The sequence below is a fragment of the Chiloscyllium punctatum genome, chromosome 44, assembly GCF_047496795.1.
Source record: "Chiloscyllium punctatum isolate Juve2018m chromosome 44, sChiPun1.3, whole genome shotgun sequence".
NCBI classification, from domain to species: Eukaryota; Metazoa; Chordata; class Chondrichthyes; order Orectolobiformes; family Hemiscylliidae; genus Chiloscyllium; species Chiloscyllium punctatum.
The window spans coordinates 47,409,256-47,431,002 of NC_092782.1; the positions used below are offsets into that span (position 1 = coordinate 47,409,256).

Genomic DNA, 21,747 nt, shown 5'->3' on the forward strand with positions numbered 1-21,747 from the left:
TATTTTCTTAAAGAACTTTAGACTTTCCTCTGTCTCTTTTGCAGTATAGTGGAGGAGGGAACTGATTTTGTTAAATAAAACTTGATGCTGGTTTAAACCCTAACATTTATTAACTTTCAATTCCTACTTGAATTTTGTTCCAACATTGTTTATAGGATTATTCTCTTGCAGTGAATCCTATAGCAGTCCCATTGTTTCTGGTCCCTAAGGCTATTAATTAAAATAAGTTAATTTTGTATTTGGGAGGAAAATATTTGGTGTGCAGAGGTTTATTTATTATTGTTCCCAAAACTAATTATTTGTTGATATATTTGATAATATCTGCTAGTTTTCAAACAAATCTGATTAGAACTTAGAAAACTGCTTGATTTCAAGTTGTGGCAGTGCTGCTGATCATCATTCAAGTTGCTCTGCAATTAAGATTTCATGGACACTGATGGAACAATGTCATTAGTTGTTTAGACGCAAAACCATCTAACAGCTAAACAATTGCCTCATTAATTCTTTGCAGATAAGCATTGTTAATTGGTCTGGGAATTCACTTTCTAAAACAAAATTCTAATCTAAGTCCCCAGAAACAACATTGGCAAATTTAAAAAGTGCAGTTGAGGCAGAGTGAGGATTGGACAGGACAGGAACACAAGTGTATGTATGGTACTAATTAAATGTCAGTTATACCCAGAAATATCCAACAGCAAAGCATTAATCAACAAAGGAAAAATGTTGTGATCTGTTCTAACCCTATTTCTAAGCAGGTATGGAGGGTGAAACTCTGTTGGGTTGACTGAAATTGCCTGGGTGAACTGAGGAATTATTTGAATGTTATTTTTTTGGATCTTAACATGACCTTGTTGTGATGTGCAGTTCAGGAGTAAAACAATACTTATCCTGTTTTTCTGGGTGTGGCAAAATTTCTTTGCTGAGCTTTCTAACTTCTTGTGGTTTACGACAATTCTGCTTTAGTCCTCAGAAATGATTTTAGTTATCATTTTGGACTTCTGTGGATATTGAGTTTTAGTTTTGGTGTATTGTTGTGAACATAAAGCATCTCGTTTAAATTTACTTTTATTCTTATGTTAGTTCTAACAGTCCTGGGAAAATACTTTGGTCAGAAGATTAATGTTTTGATTTTAATACTTTAAGTTTTAACGTTCAGGATTTTCCTGATATACAGTATATTGCAAAGCATTCTAACTTTTCATTTCAAACTGAAGTCACAAAAATTGCAAGCTGTTTAAGCTGTAGCATGGTAATGTAGATTTTACCCACCTGTTTCAATGTCTGTTCAAAAAGATTGTGGACTACTAAGCAACATTTCAGATCATTTAACTTAATATCTGCTCTGCTCACTTTTATTCTATTTTTAATTTTGTAACTCTTAAATTTTGTTTTGGTCAATGATGCATCATCTTTAGCTGGTTAAGACCACTCTGATTTGTCATTGAAATTATACAAACTACAAGAAGCAATAAAATGTTTTTATTTGTTTTTTTGTGTGGGTCTGTATCAAGCAGAATATTGGCCTGTACCCATGGCACTGTTCCAGGTTGGAGTCGTGCCTGAATATCCAAATTCTGTTTTGTTTTAAGCATAGGAACTTGGACAGAAAAATGTATTCATTTTTATTCCTTGAGATTTATCTTGAACTCTTTCTTCATAATTTTTTCTTCCCTTATTTGATCAGTTTATTGATGTTAAAGAATGGTGGTTGAACAGAGGTTAGTCGTTCTTCAGTTCTGCACTGGAAAACCAGCCTATCTGATGCACTCAGGTATTGAGTTAGTCTAAACCTGCACCTTTCTGATTTTGGTGAAGGTTATGAACTGAGCCAAACTGTCACTCATGCCCAAGTAATTTTTTTTTTGTTGAAGTATCCCTGAAACCTATCTGTATTAACCTAGGCTGTGTGTTCCAGTAGTAAACATATACGTTACTGTCTTGGTTGGAAGTGGGTTGTAAAAGCTTGCAAAATCAACATGCCACATGAGGGAGCATAATGCTAAACATATGTTATAAAATTATACTGCACTGCTTCATGACACTTCATACACTAGCAAAAGGGTTCCCCATGTTAAATGCAATTACTTTGGAATGCCAAATAACTGGTCTACTTGGCCTGAAGTGTTACTATACTAACTTATCACTGGTCTAACATAAGTCTCCAAGTTTTAGTGCAGTGTTGGCATAATGTAAGTGATTGTATCATTGCTTGACACCAAAAGTAGAATCTCCTTTCCATCTGAGGAATTCTATTTTTGGGGAGGAGGTAGAGAGCAAGAGAGAGAGAATTGATAGAGAGAAGTATGAACATGTGTCAACCCAATGCTTGGGATTGAAAGAAGGTATAAACAAAAAGTAAGCTCTGAAAATATTCACAAAGAGAAATAGAGTTAACATTTTTGAGTTGTATATGACTTTTCTTGACTGGAAATGAGTCCTTTTTCCACAGATGTTTCTAGACTTGCACTTTGTATCTTCCTCTCTCGTGTAATAAGCTACAGTTCTGTTAAAGAAATTCTATTGTCTTGTGTAACTGTGTTTCAGTGATTGATCACCACATCAACGAAAATAAAGTATGATCATTCAAGCCACATTCTGGAATTTGATTTGTCCAGTTGTAATATCAGCTGGGATCATAATAGACATTCTAAGCATGCTGGTCTCAGATTTTTGACCTCAATGACAACAAATAACATTTCCATTTTTCTTGTGAATAGCAGATCCAGTTTGCTGACCAGAAGCAAGAGTTCAACAAACGTCCAACAAAAATCGGTCGTCGTTCTCTTTCTCGATCGATCTCCCAATCCTCCACGGACAGCTACAGCTCAGGTAGGTGCTTCTAGATTTCAGTGAGATGTTCTGTTTGTATATGAAAACAAAAATGTCTAAGACGAGAGAAACTCATTACACCCAATAGCCTTATCCTTTTTTTATATAGATCAGCATCACCATCTAGCTTCTCAACAGATCCCCAGTTTTAGTTTTCTAAATCTCATAGAAGTTACCCTAATTGCTTACCTATTTTTACTCTTGGATAGTAACCACCATCCTGTGTGGAATTTCCCAATATTTAGTTCTAGCAATACAGCAATGTATTGCCGCTGCTGCTGCAGCAAAGTGAGGTACAGTTCACTTCCCTGTATTTAAAACCCAAAAATATATACATAAATTAGTTAGGATATGATTCCATATACTTTGGATTTTGAATAGTTGTATTTTCTAAAATGTTTAATTTTTGCTTACATTGATTAAGTAGATCTTTAGTGACAGCAATGCCAAAACTTGCAAATTGTTTGATCTAACCTGTGGTTAGTAAAACAAAAAAAAAAAATCCCAGAATATATGTTGAGAGTTTAGTTCAAAATTGAACCATTTGAGTTTCAGATGATCAAAGTGTGTTAGAGGCACAGGATAGTGGCTATCCATGCACAATCATGTGCAGATTCAGTTGCCTCATCCCATTCGCCTTTTATGCTTTCAGTTACTTTGCTTGGGATGTGGGAAAAGATGCTGGACGGAGGCCAAGAATCTCCTTACAGAAGGGTGGAGAGTAGGAAAATATTAGGAAAGTCTTTCGGGCTAACATTGTTGGAAACCTTATGATAGGTTGTCTGTTCATTCAATAATAAATCTGCTGTCCTGCAAAAGTGTGTTGAAAATTGTTCAGTTTCACACCTTCCCAAAAATAGAGCAGAAATATGAACAGAAAAGCACTGGATATTCACAGCTTCCTCTGCTCACTAGCTTTCGTTTGGTATAATTATTTTCTAAAGTCATCATGAAAATGCTATGTTATACTATCCAACATAGTTTGAATTAGATTCCAAGGAGGTCTCTAAGTATACAACTGAGGACCTGCGGAAACAAATGGAGAAAACAAAAAGTCAAAAATCAACATGTTGAATCTATCTTCACCCTCCTTTTCTTGGATGGATGGTTGTCACATATTTGATTTTACAGATAAGCATGTTCCATCTCTTCCAATCCTATCCAAAGAATGTTCTGGTCACTCCAAGTACTTCTGTCTCCATATTTTAAATAAAATTTGACGATAAACCAAATTTAGGACAACCTTTGGCCATGGTCCATGGCTAGGCATTAATTTCCTGTTTTCTGTTTTTGAAGCCCCTTGCTATGCAAATGCTCATAAGCCTAGCAAAGTGTTCCTTCTACTTCTAAGTACTTCAGCTACTTACTCAGGACAACTCCAGACTATGGACTGCTGCACATTGCAGTGTGACTGTGCAGTCTGCGTTCAGGTTGAAGTAAACCACACCAGTATTTGTTCTGAATTTTTTTATTTCTCATTACCACAACTTTGGCTTTTATCATTTTATCTTCTAAATGAAACATTCCTTTGGAAACACAAGAATGTCAAAAATGTTCATCCCTGTGTTTTGCCTACACAAAGAATTAGTCTGATGAGATCAATGCTTTATATTAATGCTACACCATTATTAGAAAATTCTAGGTATAATTATCCCCTACTTATAAAATTGACACCTTTTATTCTTGAATTATTAAGGATTTATCTCTCAAATTATTACTGGACTCTGATTGCAGCTTTGCACTGAACTGCATTAACCTCCAAGTCATCGCTTGCAGTTTGCTTCAAATCTGCCTGCAACTTGCCATCATTCTGTATGTAGCTATGGAACTAGCCACTAACCAGCTTTTTTTTTTCTTCTCTCCAGAACTGATGGGTATGTCTAATCAAAATAATGGTAAGCAGATGGTAGAAATAGTTTGGAAAAAAATGAAGCTGTTCATAGAGACAGGTATGAGAAGGCGATCACTTGTCCCACCTGCGGCAATTGCATCTCATCTCAAAAAGAACAGACACAGGAATCCATTTTGCAGCTGGGTAGACAAACTTAATTGATTGTACCCATTTACAGTACATTGAATTTTATTTTGTGTTCCTTTTTGGGAACAAGAAGATGTTGTGAATAGAACTGCAAATTACTGATGATGAGGGCTAAATGCATCCATGTCCATATGACACCTTTTGACTGTTGGGAGCATTACCCTATTTTTTAAAATACTGCCTAATTGCATTAATATGACAAACTTGCACCAAACCTATAAAAGCATCAGTTGTTTGACTACTAAATATCTTGAAAAGAAAGTTCCAGATCCATATTTTTGGGTTATTTCTCCTTTAGTTTTCCTGGAGTTGAAGCATTTTAGTCTATACTTCAGTGAGCACCAGCAGCCTTCTGGTATATCGCCTTACTGTTTGCCATGTGTGAACTTAAGGAAGTACTTGTTGGCAAGCTGTTTGTTTTGGGGAAGAGAGGAGCCTCACAGTCGTTGACACATTCTTGCAGTGGGAGCTGCTAAATTTTGAGAATTCTTTGATCTCCTCATCTCCCCTAAAATTCCAACCGCTCCTTGCTTAATTGTAGGGCTTCTTCCATTCCCTGACTGAGATCAATTAACCTGTCACAGATCTGGGGTCAAGATCTTTGGTTTTAGTTTATATACAGTATCTCAATGCCCTGATAAAATGGACCTTTTATTAACCTTGTGGATAGGAGACGGAATGAAATTCAATGCTAAATACTATGAATGTTAGGTACTTTTAAATGGAGTCCTGTATTTGACAGGAAAAAATTGCATTCCATCATTCGAACCATTTAGACTATTGCCCACTCATTACATGGAAGATCTTGGAGTCATTTGGAAGAGTGTTCATGTCTTTGGAGTATATCCTAAAGCAATCCGCTGATACTGATTTTGATGATAAACACTACCCAAAATATACAATATTTCCTGAGTTCCCTTCTCTCATAATTAATCAAATTGATCTGATACGTTTGCTTCTGGATTAGTTAATGTCCAATAGCTGATTGTAGCGTATTCAACAGTCCTTACCTTAACTGATTATCTTGTTCCAAAGAAGACAAAGTGGGCAACTTCTAATTTTAATTATCCCAATTTCTATCTCATTTTGTCATTTTTGAATTTTTTTTCAATGAGTCCCACTTTGATCCATTCCTGACTGCTGCTTGTTTTTGTTTTACAAGAAAACCCTTTGACAAATGCAGATAAGCAGTTTCATTATGTAGAATGTGGAGTGCTAAATTTGCTCACTCAAGGAAGATGAAACTTAATACTTAAGTGTGATTACCTGGAGTAGACAGGCCTTTTTTTATTAATATGTTGTAAGAAAACAATAAATACTTCAAGCAGTACTTTGCGAGACTAAAATCCATTGTGACTATTAAATTACAGAGATCAGGTCTACTACTTGCCCAGATACAAAGCCATTGGAAGTAATTGAAAAGTCCTTGGGTTTAGTTATAATACATTGTTTCAAAATAATATCTCTGCTCAAAGCAGCTAATTTATTTTTACTTTACCTACATTTCTGGTCTATAGAGTTATTGCTGAGGCAATCTGAAATATACTCTTTATTTTGTTGAAGGATGACAACATTGTTCTATCAATAATGCTTTTATTATATGCAGTAATTACATAATTAGTTTGGATGACGATATAATCTCAAGATAGCAAATAACTGTCAATTATCTTTAACTGATGCATTTACCTTGGCAACATCACTATCACTCAGAGTCCACTTACTAACCAATCAGCTGTCCTCTTTCATTTAAAAAATCTGCAGGTGCTGGATTCCAGAGTAGACAAGCAGGAGGCTGGAAGAACACAGCAAGCCAGGCAGCATCAGGAGGTGGAAAAGTCAATGTTTCGGGTGGAACACTTCTTAGCCCTGAGGAAGAGTTGCTGCCTGGCTTGCTGTGTTCTTCCAACCTCCCAGTTGTCTACCTTGGAATCCAACATCTGAAGATTTTTTTTGTCTCTAACCAAGTTTGTACCACTGTGAAATCTCTTCATAGGATGCCTACTTTGAAGAAGTTCTTTGCCTTCCTCATTTGTACACCGAGAATCCCTTCCTCACTGTCACAGCGTCAACCTCTTCAGCCCTCCAGCTCTTGGATCAGTCCTGAAGAATGCTCACACCCGAAACGTTGGCTTCTCCATCTCCTGATGCTGCCTGGCTTGCTGTGTTCTTCCAGCCTCCTGTTTGTCATCTTTCATACAGCAAAAATGTTGGCTTTCTGCAAAAAATTGAGTTCATATAAATGATCCTAATCAGTGAAAGACAAAAAGCTTTGCCAAAAAAAAACACACGTTTTGTCAATCTCAAGATTATAGGACCATCTAGTCACTACCTTCACCACCACCACCCACCACCGTCACTCTTCTGATTTGATTGCCAAATGTGTATCAGATGTTGGGTTGAACTAAACTGTACATATTATTCTACAATGCAAAATCAGTAGAAATATACAGTATATGTCTGTGCTGTTCTGTATCTGAAAGAACATTATTTGAGCATGGTTAAACTCACTAATCACTTACCAAAACACACTTGTACTGTACCAAGGATCTTGTGACCTTTTAAAAGTCACAAAAGGTTTCTATTTGATGCAAAATTGGGAGGGCAATTGCAAATATAACAAACTAGGAGGAAGAGTAGGCCATTCGGCCCCTCGGGCCTGCTCTGCCATTCAGTGAGATCAGGACTGGTCGAATTGTGACCTCAACTTAACATTCCTACCTCCCTGAATAACAACCCAACTGAGAAAGCAAAAACATTGAAGTACTGAGATAAGCAGGGAATGTTGGTAGTAACATTGCAAATTAATATGCTTTTAGTCTTGGTTAAAACAAGAATTTAACTCCGACTGGTTAACCTAGTTTGTCCCATCCTTTGGCAACTATCAGTTCCGCATCAAATGTTTTATACTTTATGATAGTAGTCATCTTGCAAGTTAACTCTGAATCTTATGAAGAATAGTATAAAGATGCCACTGTTGGTAAATGGAATTTCTAAGCCAATTTGCACCTATTGTTGAAGATGATGATTCCCTGGTTAGATAAAGTACATGCAATCTATTTTCATTTCAACCTCAAAACAGCATCATGTACGACACCATAAAGAAGTTTTCACTACTTGTTGACGTTTGTTCAGATTGATGAGAGGTTAGGTGTGTGCACTCTTTCACCCATCCCTCCCTGTGACTTCAGAGTGTGTACATGCTTGAAGTGTTACACCCAGGAGCAGTTTTAGAAGCAAAAGACACACTCATTCTGACTTCTATATTTTTTCACTGTAGTTCTTTTCATTCTCCTCCCCTGCAACACCCCAACAAAATAAAATTACAATTTTAAGATTCCTTGAGCTTTGTCTGAATGTTTCTTTCCATTAATGTTTCATAACTGCGTCATGAAGTGTGTGGTTGAATCCTACAGATAAGAGTGCAGTTGGCTCTCATTTAAGTAGCTTCAGCTCAGGAGACTGATTGGATAACAACACTAAATATGGACTTTGTGTCCGAAACCCAAGGAGGGAGAGGTTTTTCTTTTAATCCGATATCATTTTCTGATTTTGTTACTCTGGCAAAGGGTTTGCCTACCAAGCGTGTGTAACTTGGCTGTTCAGTGCAAAACTTTCCAACCATTCATGTTAATCCTTGGTAGAAACCTGCTTACTGAGGACAAATTTCCTACACATAATCCAAATGCATTCCTTGTACCTTTTGTTGTCACTGTGTTAAAATCCAGATTTGTTGTGTTATCCTTCTCTAATTTGTTGTATTTATCCCCTGGGATTGGTAGATCACAGGACTTTTCTAAACTCGCATCAAAATTGATCCATAGTTAACAAATGGTCCCTGACATTTATGTACGAAATTAGGTGATTTTATTTTTCAAGGAAAGATCTTTAATGGATCTAAACTTGGCCATCTGCTGAAGGTTTTGCGGTCTCCTCTCTCTTCCTGTCATGTTCAGCAATTAAATGACAATACCTCCTGCCTGATCAGTGATTTGATTGTTTGTTGTCTTGGATTTACTGATATTAAATCTTGACCCTGTTGTTAAAAGTAGTTGGAGATCAGGTGGAAAATTTAGTGACAGTCTTGATGATATTCACAGACAGTTTTCTTGTGGTTGCCACATGAGACCACAAATACCAATCTTCCCAGAATGTGTCTTGTTTGTGATGTACAGCTGTTCAAATATTTTTCTTCCATGACATAAATTCTACTTTGATTGCTTTATTTCCTTCTCTTCAGCCTATCTTTGAAGAGGGCAGAAGTTTTGTTTTAAATTTAACAATTCAGTGAGAATGGCAGAATCCTGATCAATAAGTTTGGCATTAGAGAAATAAAGTGCTCCCTATTATTCCAAGATAATCAATTAGAAATTTACCAAAAAGCCATTGATTGCATCAATCTTACCATTTATCACATGAGTTTTGGTCAAAACAATACATGCTGAAAATGTGTTGCTGGAAAAGCGCAGCAGGTCAGGCAGCATCCAAGGAGCAGGAGAATCGACGTTTCGGCCGTTGATTCTCCTGCTCCTTGGATGCTGCCTGACCTGCTGCGCTTTTCCAGCAACACATTTTCAGCTCTGATCTCCAACATCTGCAGTCCTCACTTTCTCCTCAAAACAATACAAGACTACCCTTGTTGCCTTTTATGGGTAAATGTCTCATGATTTTTGTTTATCAAATTGTAAGGCTAAAACAGGCAATTCAGCCACATTGGCCTGTGTTGGGGTTTACCATCCACACAAATGATCTTAATTATATTTATCTAATCCATTTCATTATTTCTACAATCCCATTTCCATTAGTAATTTATCCTATCTAATCTTGAATGTTGACAGTTTCTGTCTCAAATACAAATCCCAAAAAGTGAATTTAATAATCTCAAACTAATTTCTAAAGAGGTTTAACTTGCTTTCTCTTTGAAATCTTTTCCATCTAATCTTATAGCCTCTCATTTAAGGCCTCTGAAATACTTGCCATTCTCTACTTCAATCTAGTGACTCCTGTCAAAAGTTTGGTGGAAGCAGGCATGTTCAATTAATAACATTTGCTTATTTTAAGGACCACACTCTGGGGGAACCTACCATCTGAGAGAAATTTAGAGAAAATGAACTTGAGATGTTAACAAGACATTGTGTTCAGCTTTGTAAGTTAAATAATTGTGACATCATGCCGTGTGGTAGTACCCCTTGAGATAATCCAGATGTAACTGTTCTCAACATTGTTTTTCTCTGCATAATGTTCAAAAATAGGAGGTTTCAACATGCCACGTTGTTAAAAGAGCATCTACTATGTATTAAAATACCGGGATATCATCAACTTCAAATTTGTGATTTTTCTTTTTCTTTAAATTTTTGCTCTGCCTATGGGACATTCTCTTTGATGATTATCATCCCTTCAACTCTGCTTATGTTTAGAAGATGGAATGCTGTTACTAACCCCTGGATATTTGGAGCATCCATTACGTTACAGGAAGACCCTGTTTGCTTATTGTCTTCTTGCTTTTCTTTTCCCTATCCTCTCTCCACAAAAGGTAAGTTTTATAGTATCTTAATGCAGTTGGTAGTCGTCAGAATTGCTAGACGATGTTCATCTTCATAACAGGCTATTTTTGTTGTTGACTAAAACAGGAAACACTTGCACAGAAAGTTTCATTTCAAAGCCATGTTTTAGTTAATTTCCATCGGATGATTCCAGGGCTGTGAAATGAAGAAGCAATGAGACAGCTTTGAAAGTTGCTATTAATGTAACTACAAAACTCTTAACACGTTTAAAGTAAAATCAATTTATAATATGATGAAATCTGGAGCCGAGAAAAGCTGGACTCAACAGATGCCAAAAGACGAAGTTCCTGAGATGAGAGTCACACAAAAGAAGATAGCTTTGATTGTCAGAAGCCAAGCCATGACTGACTGTGGGAATCTTCAGGGAAATGTCTAACCGTCTTCTGCTGCTTCAGTGTCTTTTCCTTCATCAGACTGTCAGGTTTGGGACTGTTTGCTAGTGATTAAAGTGTTTCCAATTCCTCTGAGAATTGGAGTAAACAATTCCAACCTATTGACAACAGGCAGGTTTGGACTACCAAATGGCAAATACCACCTATTCCACCTCAAAACCAGATAATGACTATTTCATACCCCTGATGACCTTAAAGAGCCATATAATTCCTGAGTTCCCTACCATCAACATACTGAAAAAAAACATTAAACATGCTAAATTGAACCCACCATATCAACACCTTGGCTATTGGAACAAACTGCATTCTGTAAGGAGTGGCATACTCCTAAAGCCTAAAATCTTTTCACTATCCAGGAGCCTCAATCCAATTGCCTTTCAGCTGGAAATGAGCAGTTGGATCGAGCAGTGTTCTAGCCATTTTGAGTAAAAGTTCACTATCTTCACTGCTGAGGCAATAGTATGTATGATCTACATCAAAGTTTTGATTCTTCCCCACAGCTGCTATCATAGAGAAGATAACAGCAATAATGTCATCATCTCCTCAGTTCCCTTCCAAGGTAACTGCTCACATTGTTCTTCCTTCACTTCTGCAAGATCTGTGCTCTGAAATTCGCTACTTAGCACCGTGGGAGCAATATCACCACAAGGACGACTTTTTACTTGGTCTTGAGATGTGAGCATCTCTGGCAAGGCTAGCATTTATCTCCATCTCTAATTACCTTTGACAAGGTGTTAGTGAGATTTCTCGTTGACCTACTGCAGTCTGTATGGTAGTTATATCTATAGTGCTGTTAGGGTAGGAGTTCTCAGATTGTGACCCAGTTACAGTGAAGGAAGGATGTGATAGTTATAAGTTGGGATTGTATGACTGCAACAGTCAAGGAGAATGACCACTTCCAGAGGGCAACAAGGATGGATAAAAATGTTGCCATGTGCAAAAAAATACAGTAGCCTGAAACACATCACATTGTCAAGTGATGGTTTTGTAAGCTTTGAAATGTTTGAGCTTTATTGACGTGAGGCTTTGAAAATCGTGTGAAAATAATAGTCTCTACTTCAAGATACAACTGAAGTGTCTAGAAGAGTTGTATTATTTACACTATCGCTGATAATTTAACCCAACTCTGACAATAGCTACTTCTACAGTGTCTAAGTTCACTTGTTGGTTTCCTTGGTCACTGCATTGCGTCTGTTATATTTTGCAATTAAAAAAATAAATTCAGAGGCATTCTAGGCTTTCTATACTATTTGGATAAGAAAACCAATTTCTATAATGCAAACATAGATTTCAAACCCATCTGTAATCTTTTTTGTGGCTCTTTAAATTGGAAGATGAATCCAGCATGGCTCTAGATACTATTATAACTCCACATATAAAACTGGAATATAAAATCTGTCCTGAAGTAGTGTGCTATTTTAAAATATCTTTATAAATCTTGCATGTTTCTTTGTTGTTGATGGAGTTGTAAGCAGTATTTATATACTAAATATTGTGGAGATGCAAGAAACAACAAGAGTGACCGTGTTTAGTTGCTAATTTGGGTCAATGGGAGTATGGGAACATTAACCACAGACCTCGATTCTTGTGAAATATCGCTTAAATAAAGTTTCTTCGTGCTTTATCCAGAAGTTGGAGTCATGAAATGTAACCGAGAAATATTGCCAATAGTCTATATTCCCTTAATTTTTCACCCAGACTTTAGCCACTTTACTCCTTTCAGTACAAATATAACTTAAGTTTTGACTAAAGATTATTCAATTATAGAACTATATTAAATCTGAAATGCTTTGAGAAATTTAAAGAACTCAGAATCTCATCACCAACCCTGACCACCTCCGTGCAGTCATTTGCACTCTGATTAAATTTGAGTCAATACACTTTTACTATTCAGAATCAACGTGACTATGACCTGTGTCCTAATTAATTAGGGTCTCAACTATGAGGCAGTATTATTAACCAAAACATTAAAGTACTGGACATCAACCACGTAGTCTGTCCTTGTACCATTGTTTAATTTGGACACTATGTGTCATTCAGCGTTAGTTGTTTTTGCTGTAATTTATCTGAACACAAAGTGTGGTTGAGATTACTGCTCAGTTTTCTCGTTTCCAAGATTATCATTGAATTGGGCAGGGATTAGAATGTTAATATTTCTCTGTTGCACTGGTTGATTGTTCACTGCTTCTCATTTGCCCTTAGCGGCATCTTACACAGATAGCTCAGATGATGAAACATCACCACGTGACAAACAGCAGAAAAATTCAAAGGGCAGCAGTGACTTTTGCATCAAGAACATCAAACAGGCAGACTTCGGGCGCAGGGAAATCGAAATTGCAGAGCAAGGTGAGAGTTCATACTTTTGATCATCAATTCTGGTGCATTTTATTCATTTACAGCATTCTGAACTGAATATCTTGAAATATGTTAGATCCATGGCAAAGGATATTTGACCATCATGGACAAGCGAGAGTTCCCTGCAATAAGGAGGCTGACTGAAATCTTCATACTGGCTCTGTTCTGCCTGTTACAGTTAATCTTCTTGATGAACTCACTGAAATAGGAAGTTTTGTTTTTGAGATGGTATGGGAAGTTCAGGATTGTGGTTGAACTCATGGCTTCATTAACATACATTAGCCCATTCACTAATCCATCCAATGAATACAACAATAATACAATTAGGTACAAATAAACAATATATTGAATTGAATAGCACCTTGAATGCCTGGAGGTTTCCCAATAGAGGAAAACCTGAACACGGTCAGTGGGATTAGAAAGGGAGAATTTGAACTTTGGCTGATAAGATTTTGAGATACTTTGAAAAGAAGACAAAAAAGTGAGCAAGTGTAGAAATTTAGAGAGATTTTGATAAATTGGCTGAGGCATGTGGATGTCAATGCTGTGGTGAAAGAAGGGAGCAGGATCAGAGGAGCAATTGTTGTAATATTTAGCTAAGTCTGGAGGAATGTATAAAAGCGTATGGATGCTTTTTAAAATAAGGTTCACTGATTACATACATGTACCATTTGTTTAAAGGTTCACATGGAGCATAAGCATACACATAGATCTGTTGGGCTGAATAACCTGTTTCTGTACTGTTCATTCAATACTAGACTCGATGACAAACAAGTAATTTTCAACTTCAACCTGACAACTGACAAGCTGGTAGTCAGGCAGTCTAGTATCTATTATTGGGAGCCTGGTCAGCATAAACTCTGCTCTTCCAAGACAGTCATTCACCAGTTACTATGAAGACAACAATCATCACACTCTTCTATCCAATACCCAGCATTTCCAAAAGAATTGCCAGAGACTTTGAATCATTATGTCTAAAGAGGTTGGCCAGGAAATATAGGTATTGTCATAGAGAGGGACAACACTGAAACAGACCCTTCGGTTCAACTCGTCCATGTCAACCAGATATCCCAACCCAATCTAGTCTCACCTGCCAGCACCCAACCCATTTCCCTCCAAACTTTTCCTATTCATTTACCTATACAGATGCCTTTTAAATGTTGCAGTCGTACTAGCATCCACCACTTCCTCTGGTAGCTCATTCCATACACGCACCACGCCTCTGCGTGAATAAGTTGCCCCTTAAGTATCTTTATCTTTCCCATCTCACCCTAAACCTATGCCTTCTAGTTCTGGACTCCCCCAACCCAGGGAAGAGACTTTGCCTATTTATCCTATCCATGCCCCTCATGATTTTATAAACATTTCTAAGGTCACCCTCAGCCTCCGACGCTCCAAGGAAAACAGCCTCAGCCTATTCAACCTTTCGCTGTAACTCAAATCCTCCAACCCTGGCAACATCCTTGTAAATCTTTTGTGAACCCTTTTCAAGTATCACAACATCCTTCCGATAGAAAGGAGGCCAGGTTTGCATGCAATATTCTAAAAGTGGCCTAACCAATGTCTTGTACAGCCGCAACATGACCTCCCAGCTCCTGTACTCCACACTCTGACCAAAAAAGGAAAGCATGCCAAATGCTGCCTTCACTATCCTAACTACCTACGATTCGACTTTCATTGAGCTATGAACCTGCACGCCAAGGTCTCTTTGTTCAGTAACACTCTCCAGGACCTTACCATTAAGTGTATAAGTCCTGCTAAGATTTGCTTTCCCAAAATGCAACATCTCACATTTATCTAAATTAAACTCCATCTGCCACTTCTCAACCCAGTGGCCCATCTGATCAAGATCCCATTGTAATCTTCCTTTGCTGTCCACTACACCTCCAATTTTGGTGTCATCTGCAAACTTACTAACTATACCTCTTATGCTCACATCCAAATCATTTATATAAGTGATGTAAAGTAGTGGGCCCTGCACGGATCCTTGTGGCACTCCATTGGTCACAGGCCTCCAGTCTGTAAAACAACTCTCCCACCACCACCCTCTGACTTGTACCTTTTGAGCCAGTTCTCTATCCATATGTCTAGTTCTCCCTGTATTCCATGAGATCTAACCTTGCTAACCAGTCTTCCATGGGGAACCTTGTCGAACATCTTACTGAAATCCGTATAGATCACATCTGCCGTTCCGCTGTCATCAGTCCTCTTTGTTACTACTTCAAAAAACTCAATCAAGTTTGTGAGACATTATTTCCCACTCTCAAGACCATGTTAACTATCCCTAATCAGTCCTTGCCTTTCTAAATACATGTACATCCTGTCCCTCAGGATTCCCTCCAACATCTTGGTCACCACTGATGTCAGGCTTACTGGTCTATAGTCCCTTGGTTTGTCCTTACCACCCTTCTTAAACAGTGGCACCACATTAGCCAACCTCCAGTCTTGCGGCACCTCACCTGTGACTATCAATGATACAAATATCTCAGCAAGGGGCCCAGCAATCATTTTCCTAGGGTCCCACAGAGTTCTAGGGTACACCTGATCAGGTCTGGGGGTTTATTCCACTTTTATGTGTTTCAACACCTCCAGCACTCCTCCTCTGTAATATGGACATTTTTCAAGATGTAGGGAATAGATGGTGACATTCTATACCTTCCATACCCTTTTCCATAAAAATTACTTGTGTAGTATCTCTCCTATCTTGTGCGGCTCCACACAAAGGCCGCCTTGCTGATCTTTGAGGGGCCTTATTCTATCCCTAATTACCCTTTTGATCTTAATGTATTTGTAAAAACCCTTGGATTCTCCTTAACTCTATTTGCCAAAGTTATCTCATGTCCCCTTTTTGCCCTCCTGACTTCTCTCTTAAGTATACTCCTACTGCCTTTATACTCTTCTAAGGATTCACTCAATCTACCCTGTCTATACCTTACATATGCTTCCTTCTTTTTTCTTAACCAAACCCTCAATTTCTTCAGTCATCCAGCATTCCCTACACTTACCAGCCTTTCCTTTCACCCTAACAGGAATATACTGTCTCTGGACTCTTGTTATCTCATTTCTGAAGGTTTCCTGTTTTCAAGCTGTCCCTTTTTCAATCAGCATTTGAAAGTTCTTTCCTAATACTGTCAAAATTAACCTTCCTCCAATTTAGAACTTCACCGTTTAGATCTGGTCTATCCTTTTGCATCAGTATTTTAAAACTAATAGAATTATGGTCCCTGGCCCCAAATGCTCCCCCACTGACACCTCAGTCACCTGCCCTGCCTTACTTCCAAGAGTAGGTCAAGTTTTGCACCTTCTCCAGTAAGTACAACCACATATTGAATCAGAAAATTTTCTTGTACACACTTAACATGTACAGTCCTCTCACGTCATCATGTGATCAAAAGGTACAAAAGTTTCATAAGATATAAATTTGAATGTTTTCTCTTGAGAATTCAACTTTTTTTTAATTTAAAAAAACCTGCTCCATATTAATAGGATAACAGATTTAGCAAGGTAATGAATGCTGTTATTTGGTGGGAGACATGTCCAAAGATAATCACTGTAGTGAGAGGCTGTCATCTAAACATGACCTCACCAAACATTGACTATTCTGGAATTAACTGCTCGTTACCAGTCCTCCAAACTGCTGCAACCGAAAACTGGTAGGAAGTTGGCTGGGACAAAAACCTGGAACTGCAACAGAGCAAAGTATTATGTACGGTATTAAAGTACGTAAAATAATGAAAGGACTGCACTTTCTACCTGTTAGCAGGTTATTCCAGTTTAACAGGTTGGGGAGGACCAGGGGGCATGCATTTGAACTAAGCAAAAATAGGAATAGACTGGATGTTAGATGGTTCTTTTTTTCCCAGAGAGTAGTGAGCCTCTGGAATGCATTGCTGACTGGTGCGGTGGGTGCTGATACTCTGTATGCCTTCAAGAGGGAGCTCGACTGGTTCTTAACTGAGGCAGAGATTGCGTCTTAAAGAAGGTAAGTGGATTAACATAACACATGGTCAGTATGATCGTCTGGACTGGTTTCAATTTCCTGTGGCTATTTGAGAGGATTTTACTCTAGTTTTGTTTCCTCATTGAGCCTGGATTTTCCTGTAACATATTAAAATGTCAGTAATATGGGGCAAAAGTGATGGACCAGCTGTTCTTTTCCTGCCCTTTACTTCCATGTATTAGGATTGGACGATTTAATGTTGAAACAAAAACCTGCGTACATAATCAATGTGGATAAAGAAGGTGTTTCCATTGGTTCAGTCATGGCAGAGGAGAGTTGAGAGGTGGTTTTCCCAGAATTGCGCAGTGCAGTGTCCAAGTTCAGCCTTATCCATTAAGACATTCAAAATCCAAATGGTTCCGATATATAACATTTTAATTGTTATCTTTGCTTGTGATCTTACCATGCCTCTGTCTACTTCATCTTGTCGACATCTGTAGATTAAAATCGAATGTGGAGTTTCCAGAGTAAACTAACTATCTATTGCTGCAGCACAGTCCTTTGTCACTCATTTTGTGCTTATTCTTGTGTTTAATGCAGAGATGCCAGCACTCATGGCTCTTCGAAAACGAGCACAGGGAGAAAAGCCGTTGGCTGGAGCAAAAATAGTTGGCTGCACTCATATTACAGCCCAGACTGCGGTGAGTGTCCAGCCTTAAATTCCTACTTATTAAAATCCAGGGAATGCATAGTACTGCACTAATTAGGAGAAAGTGAGGACTAATTAGCAAAGTATCTACAGCCCCTGTGTAAATTTCAGCCAAATTTGATAAGATTTTTAATAGTTCTTTCTGTTTAAGAATTTGCTTTCCATGCCTATTTCTTAAATGTAATAGCAAGAGAAAAAGAATTTCATCCTTGACACTGATTCCCTTTTCTATTGTGTTACAATCCCTGCACTAACTGATTAACTCTTGAAGAAAAAGAAGTTCAAACTTCCAACTATGAGCAGAAAGGATAGTACCATGAGATTTCACATCCTAGACTATTTATTGCAACAAAGAACTTTTTTTTAAAAAAATAGATTAAACACAAGCTTTTTAGGCAATTGATACTTTACTTGCCACCTTTTTTCCCTTCATTAGCATGACCAAACCAACTCTTTTCACAGATATACTTTGCATTGTCCTTTAAGTAGAATTCAATTCTCCGAGCCAGTCCAAAGTCAAGCTACAGAGAATACACTCAGCTACTTAAGCACAGTCCGATTGCTAACTGTTAATTAATGAGTGCATTCTCAATGGCTAACCCTCTATTAGTCAGAGTTCACATACTGCCCAATCAGCAGATTTCTCACATGCAGTCCAGCCATTGGGTATTTTCCCTCTTGAATTGATGTTCTTGCAAAATGTCCCAATGAGTGCAAGACGAAAGGCTCAATAAAATTTATCTTTTTTTCAGGAATACTCATACTTCATAAAATGAAAGGCAGGAATTAGCAGTATGTTAATCAGCTGCCAATATTTTGTTCCTCACCAGATTCATGTGCCATCTGGCATTCTGCAGTCATTCCAGCATCTTAACTTCTTCAGTGTGTAAAATTAATGTTGTGCTATTTAGCCCATGTTGTACAGATGCAACTTGTTTCCATTCATGGGGTTACATCCATCTAAAAGCTGTTTTACACTTTACACCATCTAATCCACTGTGATTTCAATGGCAATAAGACACCAACAGCTGTATTGCTTCCGTTCCTGTGGGTGGCCCTGCTGAGCTAGTAGAAACAGCATTTCCAACAGACTCTTCATTGTCTACTACATCCACCATTCACTTTATTTCATGTAGTATCCAACTTTTTTCTAATTTTAGACTGTGGTACTTGCATAGCCTCTTGCTATTGCAGCTTTTGCAAAATGATTTGGTCAGTTTGGTTGCCCGAGACAGCAATCTGACATGCTATGATCAGATTAAGAACAGGAAGGGCTCTGTTCTTAAACTGCCACCAACCCTATGATTATTCTTTTTTTTATTATTTTCTCTAGTTGACAATGTATTCTAGCCACATTTCAATCATGCAAAAGAAAGGGTAGGAGTGTGAAATGTAGGTGGCAAGGAAAAGCACATCCAAGTGGCAGTTCTTCGTGTTTAACTTTGAAGATGTCAGCAGCAGACTGTTTTTAACTTCCAGGAGTGACTGAACTCAGTCAAACCTTATGGACTGAAGAGCCTTTTTGTGTGCTGTAGACTCCAATGACTCTAAGCTCTGTCCCGATATTCAAATGTTCATTCCTTCCCAGCATAAATCAGATACTGGAAACTAGAATCTTATTCTGTTTTACTAGTATCTTATGTGTCTGTTTGTAGTTTGGTGACAAAATTATATTTTCATTCATCACATGATCATTTTCATTTTGAATAGTTTTCACATATAATTGGCCCTTACGCATTGATTTGTTAATGCAAACTCTAGCACTTTTCCTTAACAGTAAATGGAATGTTTATAGTTTCCTCTCTTAATAGCAACCTAGTGGATAGTAAACATGACCTTGTGTGAATTAAAACATGGAGTGAATAATGAGCACAGCTCATGATATGGGCTGAATTGCATTCACTCCAATTTATTTAACAAGACTGAAATGTTTGTAAATTAATTTTTTTTTGCTGGATAAATTCTAGTGCTGAAGGATCTTTTGCCGAGCAGACCTTGCAGATATGTTGATAAATGTGCGTTTTTTATTTGTTGAGGGATGTGAATGTCAATGGGAGGACAGCATTTATTGGCCATCCTTAACTATACTTGAGAAGGCAGCGGTGAGCTACCACCTTTGAACTGCAGCATCGCATGGGGATTAGTTATATCAACAGTGTTATTAGGAAGGTGGTACCAGCATTTTAACCCTGCTGCTCTTGTCCTTCTGGTGATAGAGGTTGCATGTTTAGAAGCTGTTTCTTATGAATAGAGTAACTGCAGTGCATCACTTTAGATCATACACAATGATGCTACTGTGTCAGCAGTGAATTGGAGACGATAAAATACAAGGTTAGGCAAGTGCTGAACCTGATGTTTAAAAATTCTTGTTTAAACTTGTTATTTGCAACTGATTGTCTGTCTGTGCCCCACTCCCTTTGTCATGATCTCTGCCTTGTTTTAACTTCTGGTGCAACAGGTTCTGATGGAGACACTTGCTGCCCTTGGAGCCCAGTGTAGGTGGGCTGCATGCAACATATATTCCACCCAGAATGAAGTGGCTGCTGCGTTGGCTGAGAATGGTAAGGGGGACATTGTTTTAAATGGCAATTTGGTATTCTGAAGAAATCTGCTTTCCCCCATCCAGTTCAGTGCCTTTTACCCTGCCCCTTTTTTTTCCCTCTTTTTGTTCTATCATACGATATTTCTCTTGCTCAGCGGATGGACTGCAGGCCGTCTATGACTGATTCCCTCTGTTATTCATTTGTTCTGCAGTACCTGTGCAGCCTTTAATTTAGTAAAAAGGTTACATTGTTGCTCATGAGATATTGGTACAGTGTAGGGTTGGTAAACAATAATTTGCTTTGGGAATGAATCTAATAGTATCTGCCATTAGGTAGTTTTGCCCTAACTGTTTAATTTCCCTGATGTTTTATGCCTCAAGTTACTGCAAGTGCAAATTGCAAAGCTTAAAGCCAACGGAACGTTGAATCTGGGCACCTCGAACTTGGGTGAACTGGTAAAGCACCTGTGCACCTCCTTTATTGATTATTAAATAAACAGTGTAATGACTTAGAAAGAAACATAAATTAGAGTAACTGAAATTAAAGTCGCCCATCAGGTACAGAAAGAGAACCAGTTTGAAGTGAGTTAGATTGGATTTTAAAAAAAGATGCTGTAGCAGCCAGCCTCCTGATACTAAAGAGAAGCCTTTTCATTGATGCACTCCTGTATCACTTCAAAAACAATTCTTCACTAAATTTACTGAGGTGTAAACTCGTATATTTCAAGTTGGTCAGGCACTGAGTATTTCTGAGCTTATGGTGGAATGTGTTACCATTGAATAATATTTAATCCAGGAGCTGTGCCATAGAAATATTATAGTGCAGAAAGAGATCATTTAGCCAAATCTTTTGAAATTTGTGCTGGAAATCACCTGAGTAGAATCTGATGCAACTGGAGATGAAAATGGGATTGTCCTGGCCCCAAGCACCAAACTGCCAATCCCAACTGCTGCAGTTGGTTCCCATTCTGGCATGTGACAAATGTGGTTCCTATACCTACCTGTAGAATGGTGAAAGGTTGCTTAGCTGTCCTCTCCAGGGCCAAGATGCCCTGTTTTCCAAGTGAAGTCCTGAAACTGTACAGCCTTCAAGGGAAGGCAAACCAATAGATTTAGATTTAGATTAGATTACAGTGTGGAAACAGGCCCTTCGGCCCAACAAGTCCACACCGACCCGCCGAAGCGCAACCCACCCATGCCCCTACATTTACCCCTTACCTAACACTACGGGCAATTTAGCATGGCCAATTCACCTGACCTGCACATCTTTGGACTGTGGGAGGAAACCGGAGAACCCGGAGGAAACCCACGCAGACACGGGGAGAACATGCAAACTCCACACAGTCAGTCGCCTGAGGCAGGAATTGAACCCGGGTCTCAG

General features: G+C 38.2%; 1 protein-coding gene across 11 annotated transcripts in view; it reads left to right on the forward strand.

Annotated features, from left to right (window-relative positions):
* The window catches only part of ahcyl2b (adenosylhomocysteinase like 2b), a 94,681-nt gene that overhangs the window by 38,925 nt on the left and 34,009 nt on the right, over positions 1–21,747 (forward strand). For 2 of the 11 annotated variants that reach the window (XM_072562838.1, XM_072562836.1), the window contains exons 2-6: positions 2,718–2,829; positions 4,695–4,724; positions 13,023–13,166; positions 17,716–17,816; positions 20,283–20,385. In XM_072562838.1, coding sequence (XP_072418939.1) covers positions 2,718–2,829; positions 4,695–4,724; positions 13,023–13,166; positions 17,716–17,816; positions 20,283–20,385 — 490 coding nt within the window. The remainder of the gene's footprint in view (positions 1–2,717; positions 2,830–4,694; positions 4,725–13,022; positions 13,167–17,715; positions 17,817–20,282; positions 20,386–21,747) is intronic. The other 9 variants (XM_072562841.1, XM_072562843.1, XM_072562842.1 and 6 more) reach the window with 6 other exon arrangements.